Below are 23,716 nucleotides of genomic sequence, written 5' to 3'. Positions count from 1 at the left end.
GGGGAGAGCATCCAGGAGGAGGAACCTTGAGCAAAAGCTGGGATTCCGGAGAGCAGGGCACCACAACACAATGGGTGTTGAATGAGCTCAGCGGGCCCGTCTCTGGGGAGCGGGCAGGCAGGAGGGCCCCTCCCTTCCACCCTGGCACGGAGGGTTTGTTGTTGCCCCACCCCCACTGCAGCAGCTGGCAGGAATGGGGCTGTCCCTTCAGCTGCCTCTTTAGCTGCCACCTCTGGGGCTCCCATGGGCCGGCCCCGCCCCTTGGGCTGCGCTGGAGGGAGAGGCGGGGCCAGCAGCCCCAGAGCGGGGCGGGCTGCGGTGGGGAGGGTGGCCAGAGCAGGTGGAGGGCTGGCGGAGCAGCGGCAGAGGGGCTGCCTTGGCTTGGCCTCTGGGGCCCGAGCTCCAGCGCCCAGCTCTCCCCTCCTTGCTGGCCCCCGATGCCTGCCAGACTTTTGTCTTTGTCGGAGCCCCTCCCCGTCCAGTTGGGATTTGGGGGCCGAGCTGTCTGGGGTCCCGGGGCCAATGCAGTGCCGGCTCCTCCGGGGCCTGGCAGGAGCCCTCCTCACCCTCCTGTGCTTGGGGCTCCTCTCCCTTCGCTACCACGTGAGCCGGTCCCCGAAGAGCGTGCAGGAGACCCCCGGGCTGAGCCCACCGAGCCCGCCGCCCCCGGAGCTGCAGCTGCAGGACGTCTACATCGCCGTCAAGACGACCCGCGCCTTCCACCGCTCTCGCCTGGACCTGCTGCTGGACACGTGGGTCTCCAGGACCAGGGAACAGGTGACACGCTGGTGACCGTGGGCCCCAGGAGTGGCCCTGGCCTGCGGGACTCTAAGGCTTTTCTATGGGTTGGGGTCCCTGGCAGCCTTGGGGAGGAGCGGCTCCCCCACCTGCCCACTCCCCCTTCTTCCCAGGATCCGGGGGCTCCTGCGGTCCTGGCTGTGCCCTCCCTGGCCCTGGGGTGCATTACCCCTCAGGTCCACTGCTCCGTCTCTTTTAGGGGCCAGGCTGGGCTCATGCCCCTGACTTCTGGGTCCCCCCTGGGATCCTCTATTCCCTGGCTGTGCCAGTGCCGGCTTCACTCCTGCCCAGCCTGGCCCAGCCTGGCACTAGGGGCAAGGGTGGGTGTTGGGCAGCGGGGGCAGAGGCCTCGAAGGGGTCCTGGCTGACATGAGCCTGGCCAGGCTGCCCCAGTGCAGGCCCTGGTGCTGTGAGAACAGGGGTGAGCCCCTGAGGAGGGGACCATCTGGTGGGGCCTGTCGGGAGAGGGCGGAATGGGAGGCATCCTCTCAAAATTCCCAGCAGCCCCTGCACCCATGACTCTGGTGCCCAGGGTGTGCCAGGGGAGCGCCCTGACCCCCTGGCTCTTTTCCTGTGGGGCAGTTTCCGAGGGAGGGAGGAGGGGGACATGCTGTGACTGTGGAGGCTGAGGCAGAGGTCGGGGTAGGGCCGGCTCAGCATGTGGGATCGTGTGTGCGTGTGTGTGCATGTGTGCGCATGTGTGTGCACTGACACGTGTGGAGCCAGTGTCAGTGCTAGACATGTTGACAAGATGCATGTGGGTGACGGCATGCCTCTGTTTCCCCCAGAGGCGGCTCCACAAGCTGAGTCCCTCCTGGTTCTTCCCTTCCCCTCAACCATCGCCCTCCTCAAGCAAAGTCAGTGGCTTGGGTGTTGGGAACCATCTCTGAGGAAGGTGAGGGGGGTCAGATTTACACACGCACACACACGCATGTGCTGTCTCCATTTTGGCGGTGGCTCAGGGAAGGAAGTGACTGAGCCTTCAGAGGGGCGTGGGGACTCCTGGGGACCGAGGATGGGGGCAGGTGATGCCTGGAAGAGGCCAGGGCCCCCTGGGGAGAGGATCCCCCCCCATCCCAAGTTCCTGGCCCTGATATCCTAGATCCTTGGATTGACACTTCCACAGGGGGCCCCCAGCACCCCAGGCTCTTCCTTGCTCACCCGCCCCCCCCCCCCCCCCCCCACACACACACACACAGCTTCTTGTCTGGGGGAAGTTCTGGTTCTACTGGCGGAAGTCGCTGAGCCTGGCCTCCCCGCAGACCTTCCTGTTTATGGCGCTGAGTCTGTGTGTGCCCGGGAGTGTGGCCTCACGTGGTCTGAGGCCCCTTCCTGTCTTGTCTGGATCACCATGGGGGTGCCCTTGCCCCGGATGAGGAAACTGAGGCCCAAGGGGAGGAAGTACTCGCCTGTGTGTCACCCTGAAGCCCAGTGGGACCAGCCCCCACCTCTTGGCCAGGGCCCTGTCTTCTCTGCCGAGACCCAGGATCCAGCTCCCTGGTCACTGAGCTGCAGGAAAGGGTCCTGGGCCTCCAGTTGGGGCGGCTGGGCCTGGCAGGACCAGGCTGGGAGAGGAGAGGCAAGCAGCCAACCCCTCTGTGTCCCCAGTTCAATCCCAGGTGCCACCCCGGCAGCCAGGGGGAGAACCCGCCCAGCATCCAAGGGGCCGCGAGTCAGAGCCATCACTCAATCTAACCCTCCCAACGACCCCACGTGGTAGCCATTATGGGGTCGGCGGCCCTTCCTAGTGTCCCCACAATGTGCCACCCTGGCATGGAGAGGGTTTCGAGCTGAAGCATGCTCAGGAAGAGGCTCAGACCCGCCTTTCGTGCCTAAGGAGACGGGGAGAGAAAAAGCTGGCCCGGGGCAGGAGCCTTAGCACAGCCACCTGGCGCGTGAAGAGCTCTTCCCTAGATTCCCCTCGTGTCCATCGCTGGTGGCCCTGCAGGAATCTGTTTAGCAAATGTTTGCTCCTTCTCATCTAGCTCTGAACTGCCTGCCTCCGCCTCTCAGTCCAGAAGCCTCCCTATTTGGGGAATTTTCATGCCTCTGTGAATTCCCGGTGTGCAGGTATCAACATTTGATTTTCTCCTGTTAATGTGCTGTTTGAACGATCAGACCGGCCAGAAGAACTAAAGGGGTGAGAGGAGAGTGTCCCTGGCTGACACTCTGGATATTCCCATTGCACAGGCGAGGAAAATGAGCCCAGTTAACAGGGGTGGGAGATGGACTCACTCAGCAGAACTCCCGCCCTCGCCGGAGCCCCGAATCTTGTCTTTCAGGGCAGAGGTGAAAAAAGGAAGGAGGCTCAAACTGAGGAAGAGGAGGGAGCGGGGCAGGGAGACCCACTTTCGCTGCCTCTCCAGCCCTTGGCTCCTCTCTCGCTGTGACCTTGGCAAAGCCCTCCCGCTTCCAGCCCTCAGTTTCCCCATCTGCCCAGGACGGGAGGGTCTTGGCACCTCTCGCAGCTCTGCCATCGGGAGCTGGCCCGAGCTGGTTAACTTCAGGGCTGGGCGCCCACCCCAGCTGGTTAAGGGCGGCCGGGCGGTGGCAGGTGGGCCTTTGTGGCAGCGGCTGGGGCTCGTGCGCGTCCTTTGTCCCAGGCAGCAGGGGTGGGCTGGGGGAGGCGTGTTCTGTGACCCAAGAGGAGCCTTTCTCTTCCCCACAGTCCCCTCCAGGGCTGGGGCGGGGCTGGGGGGGAGGGGTGGGTAGCAGCGCAGCCCCTCACTTCCCTCCTCTGGAGCAGATGGCCCTCCAGCCACCCCTCCCCTTCCCCCAGCAGGCTGCCTGTCCCTTTGTTTTCCTGCGAGATTTTAGCCATTGTCGGGTCCCCTCTTTAAACAAATCAAATGCAACCCTTGCTCAGAGGACACTGCCCGCTGCCCTGTGCCAACCTCAGGGTTCCCATGCGCCTGCCCAGCCCCCAGGCCCTGCTCTGGGACCCCTCCGTTCACTCCCGCTTCCTGGCCCTCCACAACATTCCCTGGCCCATTTGGCTCCGGCTCCACACTCTAGGAGAGTCCCACTATCTGGTGGCAGAAGTCCGCCAGGGCGCGGGGGAAAGGCCGGGCTGATCTACTGGCTCCCTCGGGGGTTGTGTTGAAAACAGACATGGGGTTGGGGCAGGAGGAGCAGGGAGCGTGGGGGAAAGGTGACGCGGAAAGCAGGCAGGAGGTGACAGGGAGGGTGGGCTGGACCGCAGTGAGGCCTGGGCTGTGAGGCTGGTGGGGAGAAGCTGCATCTTGGGTCATTTAAAGGTTAAAGGTTAGCTGACAGACTGGATTGGGGGGAGGGTGTGAGAGAAAGAGAGGAGGCACAGTGACCCCAAGGTGTTGATCTCCGAATGATGGGGAGACCAGGAGAAAGTACAGATCCGGGGAGCTCGGAGCTCAGGCTTGAGGCTCTGAGCCTGAGGTGCCCCCCCCCCCCCCACCCGGGTAGCCGGGATTTGGGAGTAGGGAGTGGCCCCAGGCCTGTGGGTTTGAATCCCGGCTCCACTTGCTAACTGCCACATGCCTTGGTCCTTTACGTCGCCTCAGTTTTGCCGTCTGTGGGGGGGACAGACGGAACACCGGTCTCCATGTTTAGTCGGGACCAGGAGTGTGAAAGGCCCTGGTGGGGGCCTGTCCACCTGGGAGAGCTGCATGGGGACAGGATGCAGGATTTCTGAGATGCGTGGCGCCCCCACACTCCACAGGGGTTTGCGTGGCTGTGAAGCTGGGGCTGCTCCCTGAGTGACGCAGTAGCCCAGCTTGGGGTCTTTTCACGCAGTCTGTCTCCTGACGCTGTGTAGGGTTGTGTATATGTGACTGAGAAGGAGCCCGGTGGGACTCTGTGTTTTGTGTGTGTGTGTGTGTGTGTGTGTGTGAGTGTGTGATTCTGCCAGGGGCGTGTGACCGACAGGGTCCCTGTGGGTGCTGGTCTGTGAAGGGCCGCGTGAGTGAGAGGGATGGGTGGGTGCACACAGTGAAGCTGCGTGTCTGCAGAAGGTGGCTTGTGGAGGGAACCAAGGTGTTGCCACCCTGTGGCTGCTCTCTGGGACAGGGATTTGCAGCTGTTGATGAAGAAGCAGACCCAGAGGGGCCTCGCCCCTCCCCCTTTCCTGCCTGCCTTCGGTGGGGGCCTTGGCTCAGTCACCTTAAGAATCTTCACCTCACAGTTCCCCAGACACCTGCTGGGTCCGCTGCTGCTGTTGAGCTGCAGGATTGTCCGGCCAGGGGTGCTCTGCTCCTCCTTAACTACCTGCAAATGGCCCTTTCTCACGCCTGAAATCCAATGCCTCCCCTTTCTCCTTCCTCCAAAATGTCTTATCTACCCAATGCTGCCCCACTGTGTTTGAAACTCATGGCTCTGTGGATTCCCCATGCACATGTATTAAAACCAAGATTTTCTCCTATGGCTTTCTCTCTGTTAATTTGGTTACTAGCCCAGCTAGAAGAAGGTAGAAGGTGGGAGGGAAAGTATCACTATTTCTTTAGCCCCCGCAGCTGTGTGTGTGTGTGTGCAGCATGGGGGTGTCGCTGAGAAGGTCAGGTTGTCCCAAGGGAGAGTGTGACTGGGCGAGGGTGTGTGCCCCTCCCTGAAGGAGCAGCGGGGTCTGCTGTGTGTATCTACCTGGCCGGGTGGACCCTCGGGCTGCAGGCACCCCTCCCCGCCTCCCACTACCCCTGGCGGAGCCCCATCCTGACTCTTCCTTCTTCTTCCCAGACGTTTGTCTTCACTGACAGCCGGGATGAAGGCCTCCAGGAGAGACTGGGTAACCGCCTGCCTGGGGGGTGGCTGCCCCTGGCCTGGGAGTCCCCGGAAAACAGGGCTGCCTACTCTTGGCCTGTGGGGATTCCCCTTGGCCCCAGAGCAGAGCCAGCTTCTTCCCCGGAAATGGGTGTGGGTGTGGGGAGGGGCTGTGCTGGACAAGTCCATCAGCTATGGGGTCCCGGGCAGGCCAGCCCTCCCTGGCCTCAGTTTCCCCGTGTGTGAAATGGGAGTGGTGGACTGGCCTTGCTCCGCCCTGTCACGGGGCCTGTGTGCAGAGCTGTGGGGAGGAGGCGGGCAGGGGCCTTACACTTGTCCTCCCTTCTCCAGGGCCCCACCTAGTGGTCACCAACTGCTCTGCGGAGCACAGCCACCCAGCCCTGTCCTGCAAGATGGCTGCTGAGCTGGATGCCTTCTTGGCCAGTGGACTGCGGTGAGTGCGTCTGGGTCTCTGAGGGCAGGTGTAACCTTCGCCTCAGGCCACTTCCTGAACGGGGTGTTGTGCCAAAACAGTGACGTCACCTGGGTCCTGTGAATTTCGTCGTGTAAGGCCTCCTGTGGTCTGTCTTTGGGCAGACTGTCCAGGTTCAAATCCTGCCATTCACTGGCTGTGTGACCTGGGGCAAGTGTCTTAACCTTTCTGAGTCTTAGTCCCCACTGGTTAAATGGGCAGATCTGCTTCAGGAGCTTACACAGATGCTGCCTGGCACAGAGCCACCCCCACCCGGTAACTGTTTATTGATTGACTAGAGGCCTGGTTCACGAAATTCGTGCGGGTGGGGGGTAGGGGCGGTGTGGCCCTCAGCCTGGCTTGCACCCTCTCACAGTCTGGCAACCCCCTCCCTCATCCATTGCCCCACAGAGGGAGGCCCCGCCCACCCACCACAGCACTGCTGCAGGGTAGCCAGGGCCTCCCTCTTTGGGGCAATGGATCACAGGGCTCTGCGATCCATTGCCCCCAAAGAGATAGGCCCTGCCCACCCGGCCAGGGCTCCGGGATGGATTGCCCCCTCCTACCTCCCGCCCCGCAGAGGGAGGCCCCGCCCACCAGCCCGCTGGTCTGTGGCCTGGGCCTCCCTTTTTGGGGCGATCATGGGGCAATGGCAGGACTCCCGGCCAATTGCATCGCACCTGCCTTGGCTGGCCTGGCAGCAGCGGGTGTCATAGCGTGGTCATCCGGATGGTTGCCAGCTGTTTGGCCGTTCGGTTGATTTGCATATTAAGCTTTTATTATTTAGATTATTATAGATTATGGGGGCACAGCGGCTGGCAGCCCTTGGGAAGCCCCCTCCAAGCTCGTTGTCACCCTCCCATCCCACAGGTGGTTCTGCCACGTGGATGATGACAACTATGTCAACGCAAGGGCGCTGCTGAAGCTGCTAAAAGCCTTTCCGCAGACCCTGGATGTGTATATAGGCCGGCCCAGCCTGAACCGGCCCATCCACGCTGTGGAGCCGCAGCCCCACAATCGCACGGTTGGTCGGTCGGTCCCTCCCTGGCATCTTCGGGCCCTGGCCACCAGCCAGGGGCCAGCCTGGACTGTGGGGTTTGGGGTGGGGCCAGGGCGAGGCGGTGGGTTTTCTGGGTCTCGCTGTGTGTTAAGCTGGTTGCTTTACCTCTGACCCTCTGTGGAATGGGGAGACTGAGCTCATGCCAGGAAGGCAGAGAGACAAGGTCGGGCCTTGGTCACGGGGGAGCAGTGGGGATGAGCTGGGCTCCTAGCCACCTGGTGCGTCGTGTGGTTGTACAGGTTGTTCAAATGCGAATACTGCCGGGCTGGCTGGCTAACCTCCCAGGCCTCAGCCCCTGAACGCTCCCCTCCCCTAGGGCCCCCCTCCCTTCAGACTTCACTAACCTGCGACTGGAGAGCTGACCCCTGACATAACAGGGCCCCCAGCTCCAGCTTCCGCTCCGGCCTGGGTGGACACTGATTAGGGTTCCCAGGTTGAGAAAACAAATAAACAAAACCAGATACATGTTAAATTTGACTTTCAGATGAGCAGAGAATTTTTGAGTACAGGTATGTTGCCCGCGTTTCCACCTGCCCCAGGACGCCACTGGGGGTTCTGTGTGGGGGGCCCAGGCCTCCAGGGCTCCCTGGGCCCAGGTAAAGGCAAGTTGTGCTTCTCTGGAGGCAGCGTCTGCAGCAGGCGCTGGGCCCGCATGGGGCTGTCTCCTCCCTCGGTCACCATCTGCTTCATTAGGCAAACCAAGAGAGCAAGCAACACAAAACCTTAATTATCAGCAGCTAATCAGCCTCCGAGTCCTAATTAAATCCTCCGGGGCCCCAGGGTGTGTGTATGTGAGTTGATTTCAGGTGAGCTGAGGGGTCCCCCAGGCTCCCACACCACCTCACCCCTGACCTCAGAGGTGGAGAGCTCTGCTCTGGAGCCGGACTCCCTGGGTTCACTCACCAGCCCTGCCACCTCTTGGCTTCATGACCTTGATTGAAGTCTCCTTGCCTCGCTGTGCCTCAGTTTTCTCATCTGTGAAACGGGTGGGAATAGTCTCTTCCTCATAGGGTTGAGAGCAAAAAAAGAGAGAGAATCAAGTGGCATTTATCCAAATGCTTGGAATGGGAGCTGGTATGTAATAGACACTAGTAAGTGTTAGCAGTCGGTACCCAACGCAGCCTTCATCTCTGAGCGGGTTCAGCCCCCTGCGGGGCACATGCAGGCCCAGTCCCTAACAACGTGCATGAATGCCCTCCGGCACACACCCCACCCGTGGGATGCCAGGACTCCGCCCCCAAGTTTCCCAGCCTGTTCAGAGCCTGGGACCAGCCAGTGTGGGACAGAAAAAAGGGCAAGATTGCTGGCTTGGGGTTAGTCCCAGCGCTGGGACCTCAGGCAAGTGACTTCACTTCTGTGCATCTTGGGCTCCTCATCTGCGCATAGCCCTCGGCACAGCCAGTGCTCCGGGCCCGGCAGTTACAGTGTTACTGCTGGTGTGACTATAATTACCATCAATTCATTAAACAAGCATCTATTGGGCACCTCCTGTGTGTTAGGTCCTTAAGAAGCCATTCATTTCGCCTTGTTGAGCCCTGACCTCCCTGTAGGAGGGCAGTGTTCCCCGAGGTCAGCTCACAGAGGTTTTAGGAGGATGCTCCGGGCCAGGGGAACCGTCCGATTTAGAACTTAGAGCCAGTGTCGTGCTCACAGGTGACAAATCAGGCCCAGGGAGGGGCAGTGACTTTCTTAAAGTGGGGGAAGCAGGGGACCCAGGCTTCCCAACTCCCTGCTGAGGCTTCTTCTCATGGCTGCATCATGGGAGATGCAACCTCATGCCCCATGCCTCAACGAAGCAACAACTGTGCACATGGGAGGAGGTAACCGTAGGGAATTGGCTTGACCAAGGGATGGTACAGCTCAAAGGGTCCAGTGTTTCTCAAAAGCCTTAGAGAAATTCCAGGGTGAACTCATGGGGCCTCGCAGAGGAGCTAGAGGAGGCCTTGGTGATGCTGGGCAGGGGCGGAAGGGGGTTTAAATCCCAAAGGGATGTGATTGGTTCCTGAGGTTGAGATGTCAAGGGGTTTCTGGCCTCAGGGGCTCACAGGCCTGCCTGTTCTCTTTACTCAGTGAGTCTCATTCCCTCTTTTGTGGAAAAGCGCTCTTGGTCCCAGGGGATCGGAGTGGCAGGAGCGGTAGGTGTATGTGTCCCCAAGCAGGTGGCATCAGGGTTACAGCTTGCGAGCCTGGCGAAAACATCTCTTCCTCACAGTTGCATAGAAAGCTCAGGAAAGGGTTCTGATTGGTTGGCTTAAGTGATGTGCCTGTGGCTGAGCCAATCACCTGGTCAAGAGGTGTGGCCCTGTGATCATTCCTGCCCACCTCTGTGGCCTAGGGGAGCAGGTGCTGTGCTTGGTAGCCCCTCTCAAGCCACATGGGGGAAGGTGAAGACATTTCCCTGGGGAAGAGGGAAAGGTGTGCAGGGCACACCAAGAGCACACCTGCCCTTTTAAACTGGAATCCAACCAATTAACTGGTCTAATTGGTTAGACCCTTGGTTAGCGATGTGACTTTGGGCCTCAGTGTTCTTATCTATGAAAAGGGCATAATAATGGTAGGCTGTAGCAAGACTCGAGTGAAGTGTCAGTGAAAAAGCTTTGGCGCCATGCTAGATGGTGGTGAGGGGTGTCCTGGCTGTTGCCCCCACCCCTCTCCCCCCTCCCCCAGGCTCACTCCCCTCCTCTCCCTCTAGAGGCTGGTCCAGTTCTGGTTTGCCACTGGGGGTGCTGGCTTCTGCATCAGCCGGAAACTGGCTTTGAAGATGGCCCCATGGGCCAGGTAAGCAGAGACCCCCAGGTGGGCGGGGGAGGGTGGGGGCTGCTGAGAGCAGGTGGCGCTTGGTGTATGCATGGGGACTTTCCAGCAGGAAGGTCTTAAGCGACAGTCCAGGTCACACCGCATGCAGGAGGCTCTGTTCTGCCAGCTGGTCCCAGGAGAGCCTTCTGGGAGGCAGGGTGGGCTCTAGGTGTTGAGGGTCCAGGCCAGTGGCCATAGCACGGCTCTACCCCTCAGCGGCCCCCGCTTCGTGGACACATCTGCGCTCATCCGGCTCCCTGACGACTGCACTGTGGGCTACATAATTGAGTGCAAGCTGGGTGGCCACCTGCAGCCCAGCCCCCTCTTCCACTCCCACCTGGAGACCCTGCAGCTGCTGGGGGCTGCCCAGCTCCTGGAGCAGGTGAGCGGCCCCAGGGCACGTGGCAGTAGGGAGGTGCTTATGTTTTGGGCTGTCCCCCTATTGACAGGGAAACTGAGGCCCAGGGTGGCAGAGGACCCCTTAAGGCAGCCGTTCTCAACCTGTGGGTCGCGACCCCTTTGGGAGTCGAACGACCCTTTCACAGGGGTCGCCTAAGACCATCGGAAAACACATATATAATTACATATTGTTTTTGTGATTCATCACTATGCTTTAATTATGTTCAGTTTGAAACAATGAGAATACATCCTGCCTATCAGATATTTACATGACGATTCATAACAGTAGCAAAATTACAGTTATGAAGTAGCAACGAAAATAATTTTATGGTTGGGGGTCACCACAACGTGAGGAACCGTATTAAATGGTCGCGGCATTAGGAAGGTTGAGAACCGCTGCTTTAAGGACATACCGTGACTCTCCGCCTTCAGACCTCCAGGGGTGTGAGGCTAAAATTCTCTGAACTGGTCCCCAAGTGCCAGCGGGAAGGACCTGCCCAGATGAGACGAAGCTTGTCTTCAGGTTCAGATAACCTTGCTCCCGACCCACTGCCTCCTGTCCCTCTCCTTTCTTCAACCTGCCGTCCTCCCCACATCCCTCCGAAGGGACCAGCCCTGCCCTTCCAGCTTTGCCCTTTGTCAGCGGTCCCTCCCTCCCTTCCTCAGAGCTTACCTGTCCGTCCACTGCTCGCTGCTTTTCCTTCTAACCCAGACGTCACTGGGAAGGGCCGGTCTTCGGTGAGGACACTGAAGCATGAAGTCAGGCTCGGGGAGGGGTCACGGCCACTGAGGTCCCACTGGCTCGGCCTTGCGGATGCTCTTCTCCAGCTCAAAGGCTCCAGCCCTGTAGGTGGTCCTGGCTGGGGGGCCCCTGGCATCTTCCGCCCAACAGTGCGAGGCAGAGCCCTTTCGGCAGCCAGTGCTAGCAAAGCAGCAGGGACTGGGTAAACAACAGGACGGTTATGGGCCCGCGTGCCTGCGAAGCTGAGGACTTGGCTGGACTCGCTGGCCCTGGCTGGGCCTGGCTCTAGGGGTCTGTCCCCTTGTTCACCTGCCTTCCCCCACGCTGGCCCACTTCTCAGGCAGGTCGCCCCCTTGCTGGCACGCTGGCAGCCCGGGTCTCTCTCCCCCGGAGGAGGAGGGTGCCTCCTTCTGCAGATCCCAAGGCTGCGCTCACTGGTCAGGCGGCCCGCTTGGGTCCTGTGACGGGTCTCCTGTCGGTGCCCAGAGTTAGTGTAGGTCACTAGGCCTGGAGCTGGCTGTGGGGTTGGTCCCATTAGCACCTCAGGGCCTGAAGCCAGGAAAGGGGGGCAGATTTGAGTCAACCAAACCGGGGCACCCGAATGGGGTAACCAGGGCACCCGAATGGGCTTTCCAGAGCACTCACTATACCAGGCACCACACTGGGGCCTTATCTTCTTTGACTCCCTGGTTTCTCACAACACGCACAGGAGGTTGGTGCTAACATTTCCATTCCACAGATGGAGAAACTGAGGCCCAGAGAGCGGAACTAGCCATGGCCACAATAGTACATGGCAGAGGGGGATTTGAGCCCTGGTGGGTGGCCCCTAAGCTGACAGTCGATAGCCACTGCTCTTGACAGCCTTGGACTGGGGTCGTGATCCCGAGTCCCTGCTGCTGGCGGAGAACGGGAGGCTCTGGGGTGTGGAGGGGATCTGCTAGGGCCCCACAGTGAGCCTCGGGAAACCTCCACCCGGCACACAGCGTACTGGAAAGATGCCTTTCCTCTCCGGCCTCAGTTTCCCAACCTGTGGATGAGGGAATCGTTGCAGCCTCCTAGTGAGCTGGACTGCTGGGGCTGCCATGGGATTTGGGCCTGAAGGTGCGCTTCACACTTACAGTGCTGGCGGGGGGCTCCTCAGTGACGCACCCTCCGCTAATGGGGTTTCAGGCGCAGAGGCAGGCTCTCTGAGCCCTCAAAATGCCTCCTCTGCTTTCCTGCTTCCCCCCAATTCTGCCTCCTTGTGGCGTCCCCATGAAACACCCCTCAAACCTCCCTCGTCTTCTCTGCTTCTCCCTGCCCAGGTCACCCTTAGCTACGGCGTCTTTGAGGGGAAGCTCAACGTCATTAAGCTGCAGGGCCCGTTCTCCCCCAAGGAGGACCCCTCCAGGTGGGTCTGGGGCTGAAACTGTCGAGTGGGAGGAATGGGGCTGAGCCCAGGCACCCAAAGGTGGGCGAACCAGGAGGGAGGGCTGTGAGAGAGGCCCTTGGGCTGACAGCACAGAGCTGGGAGTGAAGGGCATGATGTTAGTCCCTGCTCCACCGCTGGCTTGCTGTGTGATCTTGGGCAAGTGCCTTGCCCTCTCTGGGCCATAATCTCCCCATTTTGTAACCCCAGGAGGCTGGGTGCTGTGGATCTGGAGGCCCTCCCAGCCCCGGTCCTCTGGGATATGGGAATGTCTTCACTGAGCAAGGACCTGCTCCCATGAAGGACCTGCAGGCCCCGCTGGGGAATTGTTATTTGATCTTTGTCGGCTCTTTGTTTCCTTGATTCTCTTCAGTGGCTCTTTTCTGTGGGTAGAAGATTGGAATGGGGGCTGAGATGTCACCCGGGCACCTTCCGGTTCTGCCCTAAACTGGCCCCAGGTTGATTGGGGCTGCTCAGCCCAGCCCCTGGCTGCTGTGGAGCAGCTCAGAGCACAGCCTGTGACCCACGGTGGCAGGAGGGACGAGACCTGCTCCAGGAGGTAGAGGAAGGTAGTGGGACTGGAATGTGGGACAAGAGAGGAGGGTGGTGCCGATTCTTCTCCCCACAGGCCTTGGGTCTGAACTTTGGATTTATCTGAAGTATGTAACCCATGGGGGACCAGGCCTCCTGGCTCTGAAGCTCTGCCCAGCTGTCTGTCGGGGGGGCGGGGGGGAAAGCAGGGGGGGGGTGGGGTGGGGGGCAGAAGACATAACTATTCCAAGGGCTGGGGGCCAGGGGGTTTCTTTTAATGGGGTGAGCTCCCCATCAGTGGAGGTGTGCAAACTGTGGCTGTGCTGCCAGGAGGTTTAATAAATTGCTGTTACGTTCTCTAAGCCCGAAGATTCTAGGGTCCATGGGTTTCTGCTGAGGGGCTGGAGCCGACTGGGACTAGGCTATGCAGGGTTGGAAGGCCCCGGCTCAGCTGGGCCTCCTATGGCTCCTCTGGCCTTAGAGGCGTCCCTGAGGCAGCGGTTCTCAGCCAGGGCCCTGAGGACACCTGGCCAAGCCTGGAGGCATGCTGAGTGTTACCACCTGGGGCAGTGATGGCGAACCTTTCGAGCTCAGCGTGTCAGCATTTTGAAAAACTCTAACTTAACTCTGGTGCCAGGTCACACATAGAAATTTTTTGATATTTGCAACCATAGTAAAACAAAGACTTATTATTTTTGATATTTATTTTATGTATTTAAATGCCATTTAACAAAGAAAAATCAACCAAAAAAATGAGTTCGCCATCACTGACGTAGGGAGATGCTAATGACATGTAGTGAGCAGAGTCCAGGGGACGTGGCTAAACATCCCGCAACGGACAGGACAGCCCCACAACGAAGAACTCACAGTCCCAAATGTGGATAGTGCTGAGGCAGAGAAACCCCGCTCCAATCCGTCCTTGTGATGTGCGCGCCCCCCCGCCCCCGGCCCCAGGGCCTGCGGGGTAAGGGTAGGAGTGGGGTGACGCCTTGTCCGTTTCTGGTCTCTCCTTAGGTTCCGCTCCCTGCATTGTCTCCTCTACCCCGACACTCCCTGGTGCCCCCAGCTGGTGGCCCGATGAGCCCGGAACTGCCGGGTGACTGTGGAGCTGAGGCCTATGGTTGTCCCTCGCCTCCCAAGGCAGCCCGAGGGCCTGCGGCAGTGCCCGGGGTGGGCAGTCCCCGGCAGGGCTCCCGAGTGGTGGGCAAGCCCAGGATCGGATGGTGACTGGTGGTGAAGGCATCCCAGGCTCGGAGACGAGGGTCTGATGGACCGGGAACCGGGTGGAGTCAGAGAGGCCCCAGGGGCTGGGCTCCCACGGGCCCTGGGTGGCTGAATTGAACAGGGGCTTCTGGGTGGGGGGTGGTCCCAGCCCAGCTCTGGTCTCTGTCACTCCCTGGGGTCAAGCACTGGGCCCGCCACTCACTCCTGGGTCCCTGGGCCTGATCCGCAACCGCTGGGCACTGGGGGAAAGGCGGCGAGGGCAAGGTCTGTGGCAGGTGCTGTGGTTGCTGTCCATCTCCAGCTCCTTGCCCCTCACCCTGGCTAACAGGCCCCGGTTTTGTTTGGAGGGTCAGCCTGCCCGAAGCCGACGATGGATCATCATGGGTCCCAGCCAAGCTTGACGAGCCTTTTGCTCACTCTCTCAGCTCCCCGTGCTGTTAGGCGCTTCCATGTGCCCAGCTCTGCTGCAGTCAGAGCTCTGTCCCTTCCTGTGAACTGAGCAAAGCCAAGGGGGAGGAGTCGGGGAAAGTGTTGCCGCCCCGCCCTCGCTCTTCCTGCTGTGGATGTGGGTGTGATGTCTGGTTCTGGGCGGCCACTTTGTGACCATGAAGGAGAGGCCAGGACAACCCTCCGCACCTGTCTTGTCTAGCATCCGGTTCTGTGAGAAAAGTAAACCCTGTCTGTTCAAGTCTCTCTTGGCCCAGGTTTTTGTTACACGCGGCTGACATGTCCCCGAGGGGGCGGGTCTTTGGTCTGCCTGTCACAGTGGCGTTGACTTGGGTCCCGAGCGGTCCATCCTTGCTCTGCCCTCGCTGGGCAGCCTTGGGGAATCCACTAGGTCTCTCTGGCCTGTTTGCCCAGATGTTCCTGTTCTAGTAGATGAGAAAGGGAATACCTTCTTCCCGGGATGGTGTCTGGATGGAACGATGCAGTGTCGGGCACGGCCCAGAGCCCGGCACAGAGAACAGCGACTGCTGTTAGTGTGTGTGAGTCATGGTGTGACAGGTGTGTGTGCGGCACGTACTCTTTCTTCTACACATGTCCGTGCTAAGACGTGTGCTCCGGTCACACATGTGTACATGTACATGTGTGTGAGTATGTGTGTGCCAGGAGGTGCTGGTATGCGGGAGCTACTCCTCCTTCCCTCTGCCCTCAGGCCTGGGTTGGGGGAGGCCAGGGAATAAGGGAATCAGGGAATCGGAAGGCAGAGTGGAGACTTGGAGCTGAAGGATTCAGCCTCTGGTGTTAGATAAAGTGGGGGGAGGGGGGCGTGACAGCCAAGGTGGGAGCTGAATAAATGCAAGTGCCCTGAGAATGTCGGTCCCAAAGCGGTTGGATGAATGAATGAAGTGACTGTGGGAAATGCTGGCCGGTGGTGCTCGGCTGGGGCGGGTTAGGGATGGGAGGTGCCTTCTCCCACCCACATCACGCCCAGTGATGCGGGGAGTCAGGGTCACAGTGGGGCTCTGGGCTGGGGGAGGAGGGAAGAGGGAGGAGAGGGCCTAAGGGGTGGGGGCTCCTGTGGACACACCGTCCAGCCCTTGAAGGACTGGTCCCTGCAGCTCCCCTGTCTGGGACCCCTGAGCCCCAGCGCCTCAGCCCTGTTTTCCAGGGGGAGCCTGAGCCCCAGCGAGGGGCCACTGTGTGCCCGGGGTCACACAGCAGGTCAGGTGCTGAGCCAGAGGGCTGGGCTCTTCCAAGCCTTCTGTCTCCCTGGGCTGCGTCTGTGGGATGTGAGCCAGGAGGAGTGGCCTGGTGGGGGGAGGGTGGGGGGTGGGGTGGGGTGGTGTGTGCTCCAGAGCCACGGTCCTGTCTGGTCCTCTCCGTGCTGCACGTGGAAGGCCCTGCTTAGGGAAGCAGCATCAGACTCGCAGGCTGTTCCCAAATTCTGAGGGTCGCGTGGAGGGCACAGGCCATCTGCTGCCTCCATTGTCCCAAAATAGCTGGGGGTGGGGGTGGGGGGGTGGGCAGAGTCAGCAAGGATCAGAATTGGGATGGAGGAAGGAGGCTGGGTTTAACCCTGTGTGTGTCTGGATGGGAGAGCATGCAGCCGCCTGTACTCTGTGCTGAGGTGACCCTCGTGGGCCCGTGGGCAGGCGCTGGGAGTAGGGGAAGGTTGAACTACCCCATCTTGGCCTTGCTGTGCCCCTGGGGCACATGTCGCTCCCATTTCGCAGGTTAGGAAACTGAGGCACAGAGAGGGAGAAGCCCTTGGTCCAGGTCACAGGGCTATGGGTGCCAGAGCCGACTTGAGGCACCTGGCCCTGCCGGGGTCACCTCCGCGTGGGGCGGCTCTGGAGGTCAGGACCCTCTCCGGGCCCGGCTCCACCTCCGCCGGTCTCCCCTGTGACACAGGCGCCATGACTTCGACACAGCGTGCTGTGTGGTCTCTGGAGGCTGCACAGGAAGCTCCTGGCGCAGGTAGCGTCTTAAGAAGCACCACCTCCCTGCCCTCTCTGAGCTCAGCGTTCTCGGCTGTAAAAGGGGGTGAAAGGGGTGCTGGGCTGGCCTCCCTCTCCACTCTGCCACCCAGGTCCCAGCCCTTGTCAGTCCCACCTGCACAGAAGCCTCCTTGCTGGTCTCCCCACTGCACAGGCCCTGGCACACTGGCCTCCCCGCCCCCCCCATTTCTCCTGGTGGGTGCCCAGGCCCTCTCCCTGGAGGGCACCCCCATCTCTGCATGGCTGGATCGGGCTCCAGTGTCCTCTCCTCGGGAGGCTCTCCCTGGCCGCCATGACACGGTGGCCACCTCACTCCACGGTGGCGCTCTGCAGAGCTCTGACCCTCGCAGACACGTCTCCTGGTGCGTCCGCTTGCTCACGTACTGGTTGTCTGCTCCCATCCGACCGACGGCTCCATGATCCCAGGGAGCGTGTTGGTCCCGGTCCCTGCAGCTCGCTGCCTGGCGTGCGGTAGGTGCTCCACAAATCCTGTGGGAAGAGTGGAAAGCGAGCGAGTGGGTTCCTCAGATCTCTCCCAGGTCTGCGGGTGCTTTAAGACTCCGTGAAAGGCGGCAGGGGGCTTCCTAATGGGGAGATCAGGCTGGTGACACTGGTCATCCTTCGGACAACCCCAAAAGGGACATCTGACTCTAAGTGCTCCTGGTAGATGCAGTAGGAGGGGCACAGCTCCGCCCAGGACGTCTGCTTATCAAAGTAATCGACCCTTCACAGAGCCGCTCTCCGATCGAAATGCCCATTTCCTGGAACGGGGAGCAGTGGGACATGCTGAGTGACACCGTGAGGGTTCAGCCCACCCAGCCAACAACCAGGGCAAAGCCCCTCGTTTCCTCAACACGTCAAAGGGCATAAAACAGGAGGAGAGGGACTAAGAGAGAGCTGAGAGATCGGAAGAGATCGAGAGTCATGACAACAAAATACAATATATGGGCCTTGGTGAGGTCCTGGTTAAATAAATGGATCCTGAAAAGACATTTTTTGAGGAAAATGAGACTATTTGAACATGGACTTTATTCGATTGGGATTCAGAAATAGCTTTATTAGGTGTGATAACAATATGGAGGTTTGTCTTGACGTCGTAACACATGAGAGACACCTTTGGGAATGTTTATAAGTAAAATGATAAAACAGCTGGAATCTTTTTTAACAAGGTGCCCGGGGGGAGAACGAAATGAGAATGGCAACACGGGGATGGTTGTTGGAGCTGGTGATGGGCACACGGGGTTCATTATGTTATTCTTTTTACCTTGGTGGGTGCTTGGAAACTGCCGTAATGGAAAGCAAACCGCGGTAGAGAGGGCCTGTGGATGTTGCGTTTCTCTGGGAGGCTCTCCCCCTTCCCGTTCTCTTTCCCCTGCCCCCTCCTCCATGCCCCACATTCAAGCCCGGAGAACATCTATTTTCATCAGAAACAGCTGCCCGGACTCCACTTCCTGTTCTCCCCAAACGCCAGAGAAAGGAGAGGCTGACCTTGACCCTGCTGATTTGCATTTGGCCGGTGGCCTGCCCCCCCCCCCCCGCCCCCCGCAGGCCACCCTGATTTCTTTTGGTTCTGAGCACTGGTCCCAGCTGCTTTGTAACTCACAGCACTTTCCTCGGCACAGTCATTGGACACATTCCTCCAGCCACTTACCACTTTCCCCAGCCAGCCAGCCAGTAAGAATTCACTGCTCACCTTGGGGTGGGATGGGGGGATGTCCCTGGTTAGAGGCGACACAGGGGACTCAGGTGCAAGCCCTACCCTCAACAGGGAGCTCAAATCCCCGTTGGGACAGCATAGCATGTCCTTGGTAACATGCAACCACGGGGCACGAGGAGGGAGGACTAACATCTGGGGGTCTGCAGGGCAGCAGCGGCCAAGAAGCCTCGATGTGGGAAGTGATGTTGGATCTGGAGCTTGATCCACGAGGAGGTGAGAAGGAGCAGAATGCATCCCATGCTGCCTTGCAGAGAGGCCTGTGGAGACCCTAGGGCAGGGGAGGGCAACCCCTGGCACGCGTGCCAAACATGGCACGCCAGTAACTTTTGCTGGCACATGAAACCCTCTCTTATAATCTTCCATTTACAATTTTTTTCTTAATATCAACTTTTTTATTTTTCAGATAAATTCAGTGTAGGTGCATCTTAGATAAATAAATAATTTTACATAACAAGTTATCTTAAAGACCATAGACATGGATTGATGAGAGAGGGGAAGAGCAATTTCTATGCCTCTGCCCTAACTCTCCCTGCCTTCCTAGATCCAACCAGTGTTTTGGTTTCATCCACATACGCTTGTGAATCTTTGTTCTCAGTGATGAATTTTGTTAAGTCTCGTAATAGGAGTAGCCTGACGGATGAAAGTAGTAGCTCGTGCATATCTCTGAAGGTCACGAAATATAAACCTGATGTAAAATCTCTGTCATCAGCGATGCAGCAGCAAAAGTCCCACTGATAATATCAAACGGAGTCATAAAGTTTTCTGTCGGACTGTCAGTGTACATGTATACATTAAAAAAAAATGTATTTTTCATCATATACTGTGTTTTTGTCACTCGAATGAATTTTATTATTTCTTCAAGGTTCTTCACATACGTACACCTGAAGAGATATCAAGTAGGTGTAACATGTTCTCAAAAAATTAGGGTTGGCACGCAGAAGAATTTTGAGTCAGAGATTTTGCTGGTTTTGGCACGCACTCACAAAAAGGTTGCCCACCCCTGCCCTAGGGAAAGGTGCAAATGGTATGATCAGGAATATGACTGTTTTCATGTGCCTACTTACCTTGCAGGGTAAGTTGAAGGGTGTACCTGGCCCAGTGTCCACATAAAACATGGAGTACTTGCCCTCCTCCCCTCCCTACATGTCCCGAATGATTTTGTAAATTCCCCATGGAGCAGAGACCATGTCTGATGCATCTCTGTACCTCATAGGATCTGGCACGGTGCTGGGCACATAGCAGGCACTTCACAATGACTATGTAGGTGAGAGAGTCAGCCTTGGGCCAGAACCAAGACTCACAGGTGCTTGATAAAAACATATTCCAGAGCCCCTAAGCTCTAGATCTTCAGAACCCAAATCTCCGAAGGAGGGGCCAGGGACGCTGTATTTTTACCTGGTTCCCCAAGGTGCTCTAGTTGCTAGGTTGGAGAAAGATAGGGTTAAAGGAAATTCAGCACCACGGACAGAACCTCCGCAGCGGCCTCTGTCTGCTCTTCTTCCTGGGACTAGCTGGGGCAAGGGCATGCTACCTGTGTCTGTGGCGGGGGCTCACGGTCTAACTCTGACAGGGGCTAGGTGCACACCTGTGGCCTTGGCCCCCAGGTGCCACAGCCCTCGTCTGAGCTTCAGGGGTGAGTCTCAGGGCGGGCGCTGGCCCAGCTGTGGGAGACAGTGCGAACTGCCCAGGAGGGGACAGCTCATAAATATCCCCTCCGTCTCTGTTATTCGCTGTAAGCAACCCCACGCTGTGCCAGCAGCAAAGTGTGAAGCCTGAGCCGGTGTGAACAGATTAGTCCCCCAAATATGGTTTGAGCACCGACTGTGTCCAAGGGCTGTGCTGGTGGCCAAGGCGCACGCAGGGATGAGCGAGATACAGCCGCCAGCCTAAGGAACCCACGGCGGTCAAACACGGTTCGCCCATTGTTAGAAGGGAGAGCTGCCTTCATGATAATGAGACTCGAGCTGGCGAGTGTGGGCACTGGAGGCAACCAGGGGCGTGGAGAGAACAGACATTTGGCGGCGGAAGCTTCAGGGTTTGAGACCGGGCCTGACTAGCGACATGGCCTTGGCTCTCAGAGCCTCCGTTTCCTCATCTAACAAATGGGGGTGATGGCATCTATCCGGGCCCCGCTCCTGGGCATTTGTACGAAAAGGGCCCACTCAGCCCAGTGCCCAGGACCCAGCCCGAGCACCATTCATTCACTCATGGACTCCACACCTGTGCCAGGCACGGTGCCAGGCATCTTGCACTGGGCAGGAGGGCAGCGGTGGCTCCTCCTCTTCCGGCGGGCCCCCAGCCAGACTACATACATGTCCAGCCTCCCTTGCAGTAAGGGCAGTCATGGACGAAGCTCTGGTTGCTGGATGCGCCCTACGTGCAGACCTGGCTCATAAAACCCTCCCACTCGACATGACCTCTCTCTGTCCTTATCGTTGGTTGGATGGAGGGGACCGAGGTTAGAGGTGGGTGGGGCCTGGAGATGGGGGGAGCCCAGGATCCAGAATCTCCTCCGATCTTTTCTCTTGGTGCCGTCTGTGCACCAAACAGCTGCAACGAACTGTTAGAAGACCCAGAACCAAACTGGTGTTGAGTTGAGCCCATGGGTTCGGGGATGTTTGTTACAGGGCTGGGCCTACCCTGACTCATACAGGGAGACACAGCCCCTGAGGAGACAGACGAGCAGGAGCTGCAGTGAGTGACCAAGTGACGGGGAACATACACGGGAAGGCGACCGCGGAGATCTTGGGCGGAGGACACATGGTGGGTTTGTTTGTCAATTGTCCTGAGCTTAACTCGTAACCCGTCAGCCCCTAGCGGTCCTGCTCCGAAAGCCTCTGGCTTTGACCATGTAACTTCCTCTCAAGCCTCCTGAATGCCCCTCTCGCGTGGCATACAAACCCCCACACAACTCCCCACCGTCTAGATTTTATTCCAAGGACCTGCCTACCAGGTTTGCCTCCCATTTGGCCCCGCTGGGCTGGAAACCATGCTGTGTAGCTCCAGCGCCCCTTCTCCCCACAACCCATATCCTTCCCTTCTGGGTGAAACAGCCCTCCAGACAGACCTACGTTCCCGGCTCTCCCCCACGGGCCGCCCCCCCAGTTCACTCAGTATTCGGTGAAAGCACCTTTGCGCCTTCACTGGCTTCATAGAGGCAGGACACAGACCACGAGAGTGAAATCACCCAATTTACCAGTTGGTTGGCAAGAGGCATTTATGAGGTCCGAAGCGGTTTTATTTGTATCTGATTATTTTCAAATTAAATTGAAATAAATTCGAATACATAAGTAATGTGCTTACTGTTCCATTTAGCCGTTGTTGCATAACAAACGGTCCCCAAAGGCTTGGTGGCTTAAAGCGGCAACACCACTCATTTTGCTCACAAATGTGCGATTTGGACAGGGCTCCCCAGGCAGGTGGGGCGGCCGCGGTGGGGCCGGGAGCATGCGCAGGCTCTCTCGTGTGTCTGAGGCCCTGTTGGCCTCGTCCCCTCTCTCTGCGAGGTTGTGGGGAGGCTGGACTTCAGAGCTCGGTAGTCGCTGGCTGGCCTCTCAGGACCCGGCCTAGGAGTCAGGCCGCGTCACGTCATTGGAAACCATTCACCAGTGCCCGCCTGTATGCACAGAGGGGATTTGGGCTCCCTGCTACCCCCATAGACATTACACTACAAATTTAAAAAACTGTGTTTAAAATATATTATATAAAATTCCCATTTTAGCCATTTTTTCAGTGTATCTTTCAGTGGCATTAATTATCTTCATGATGTGCAAACACCACCAAAACTTTTCCATGATGTCTAAGCACCCTGTTTTCGAGGCCCATCCATGTTTGACCAGGCGTCTGAACTCCATTCCTCCCACAGCTGCATGCCAGTCCGTTGCAGGTGTGCGTCACATTGTGTTTTTGCCTTTGGCCGCTTCTGTCTCTTGGCTGTTGTGAACAATGCTGCTATGAACTCAGGTGCACAAATATCTGTTCTCATCCCTGCTTTCAGTTCTGTTGCGAATGTACCCAGGAGTAGAATTGCTGGATCATATGGTAATTTCATGTTTAAATGTGTGTTTTTTGTTTTGTTTTTGAGGAACTGGCATACCGTTTTCCACAGCAGCGGCACCATTTTACATCCACACCAGCCACGCACAAGAATCCCAATTTCTCCACATCCTCGCCAACACTTGTTATTTTCTGTTTTTTTTTTTTTTTTTTTTTAAATAATAGTCATCTAACTCGGTGTGAGGCGGTATCTCATTGTGGTTTTGATTTGCATTTCCCTAATGATTCTTTGGTACAGCCATGTAGTATTTCAAAGAATAGTTATACAGGTATTTATTAACCAGTCCCCTATGGCTGGATATGAAGGTTGCTTCCAAACATGTGCTGTTCAAATAATTCCACAACAAGTTTTCTCGTACAGGTTACCCTGTGCACTGTGAGCATATTGGAGGGCTCACTTGAAGCCGTCGGATTGGTGGGTGAAAGAGACGGTGTGTTTATCCTTTAGGCAGATACTCCAATGCCCCTGAGAGAGGATGGACCGATTGATGTTCCCCGTAGCCACGCAAGAGAGCCAGGCACAGCTTTAAAACGAGCACGTGTGTCTCCAGCATCGCGCCGGAGATTTCTCCCTCCTCGGGGAGGCTAATCTGACATTTCCCAACACGGATTAAGACATCGGCCTAACACTGTGTTCTGTTAAGGGATTTGCAACTTAATTGCATTTGTTCATAAGACGGAATTAATACCGAACAACTAGCCATCAACAGAACTAATTTTGACCCCGTGCTATGAAAAATCCATTCACGTTTTATGTTTTAAAAATATGTTAAAAGAATTGCTACTTGAATACCATTAAACTGATATTAAAAATCAGGCTCAATCTCGATTTGTATGTTAATCCTTCTTCCAAATAGTACAAACTTTATTTTGTTGTTTTATTTTTTTTTTATCAATTCTTGCCCAGAGGTACAGCCATGAAAATTCATGACTGAAAATTCCTTTCTCTTATCAGCGGATCTAACAAGATAATGGAACAACGCACACGTCAAGTATTAGCTCAACCTGCATGTTCACGGCGATGTGGTGCAGAAGCAGACAGCACCCTCTACAAGGCCCGCACCAAACATTCGCTCCTTCAACTTCCAGTAAAAAAAGTAACTGGAAATTGTTGACTGAATTAGAGTCCAGTGAAAACAGATGAATAGATTGTAGACACATTACCAATGTTATATTAATAGATGTTCTTTTTTTTTTTTTTAATCCTCACCCGAGGATATTTTTTCAATTGATCTTTAGAAAGAGAGTGGAAGGGAGGGAGGAGGGTGGGGGAGAGAGAGAAACATGGATGTGGGAGAGACACATCAACTAGTTGCCTCCCGAATGGGGCTGGGAAGCAAC

At 57.5% G+C, this 23,716-nt stretch overlaps 1 protein-coding gene across 4 annotated transcripts; it reads left to right on the top strand.

Moving 5' to 3' along the window:
- The first annotated feature begins 304 nt into the window (after positions 1–304).
- On the top strand, positions 305–23,163 carry MFNG (MFNG O-fucosylpeptide 3-beta-N-acetylglucosaminyltransferase). Of its 4 annotated transcripts, none has more exons than XM_036300151.1 (8): positions 305–777; positions 5,506–5,554; positions 5,881–5,983; positions 6,872–7,025; positions 9,754–9,839; positions 10,074–10,239; positions 12,303–12,388; positions 22,824–23,163. In XM_036300151.1, the coding sequence occupies exons 1-8, from the start codon at positions 523–525 to the stop codon at positions 22,843–22,845; spliced, it is 921 nt and encodes a 306-aa protein (XP_036156044.1). In that variant the 5' UTR covers positions 305–522; the 3' UTR covers positions 22,846–23,163. The 4 variants fall into 4 exon arrangements, with proteins under 4 accessions (XP_036156044.1, XP_036156041.1, XP_036156043.1 ...); XM_036300148.1 differs by lacking the exon at positions 22,824–23,163 and adding an exon at positions 13,952–14,151; XM_036300150.1 differs by lacking the exon at positions 12,303–12,388.
- The last annotated feature ends 553 nt before the right edge of the window (positions 23,164–23,716 follow it).

The sequence above is a fragment of the Myotis myotis genome, unplaced genomic scaffold (genome assembly GCF_014108235.1).
Source record: "Myotis myotis isolate mMyoMyo1 unplaced genomic scaffold, mMyoMyo1.p scaffold_m19_p_3, whole genome shotgun sequence".
In the NCBI taxonomy this organism is placed as follows: Eukaryota; Metazoa; Chordata; class Mammalia; order Chiroptera; family Vespertilionidae; genus Myotis; species Myotis myotis.
Note: the sequence above shows the minus strand (reverse complement) of the source record. Positions and strands in the feature narration are given on the sequence as shown.

Excerpts from the sequence above, each read along its gene's own strand:
- MFNG (XM_036300147.1), top strand. The coding sequence starts at position 523 with ATGCAGTGCCGGCTCCTCCGGGGCCTGGCAGGAGCCCTCCTCACCCTC. Across the intron at positions 7,026-9,753 it reads CGCAGCCCCACAATCGCACG|AGGCTGGTCCAGTTCTGGTT; the intron begins GTTGGTCGGTCG and ends CTCTCCCTCTAG. Across the intron at positions 10,240-13,951 it reads CTGCCCAGCTCCTGGAGCAG|GTTCCGCTCCCTGCATTGTC; the intron begins GTGAGCGGCCCC and ends GTCTCTCCTTAG.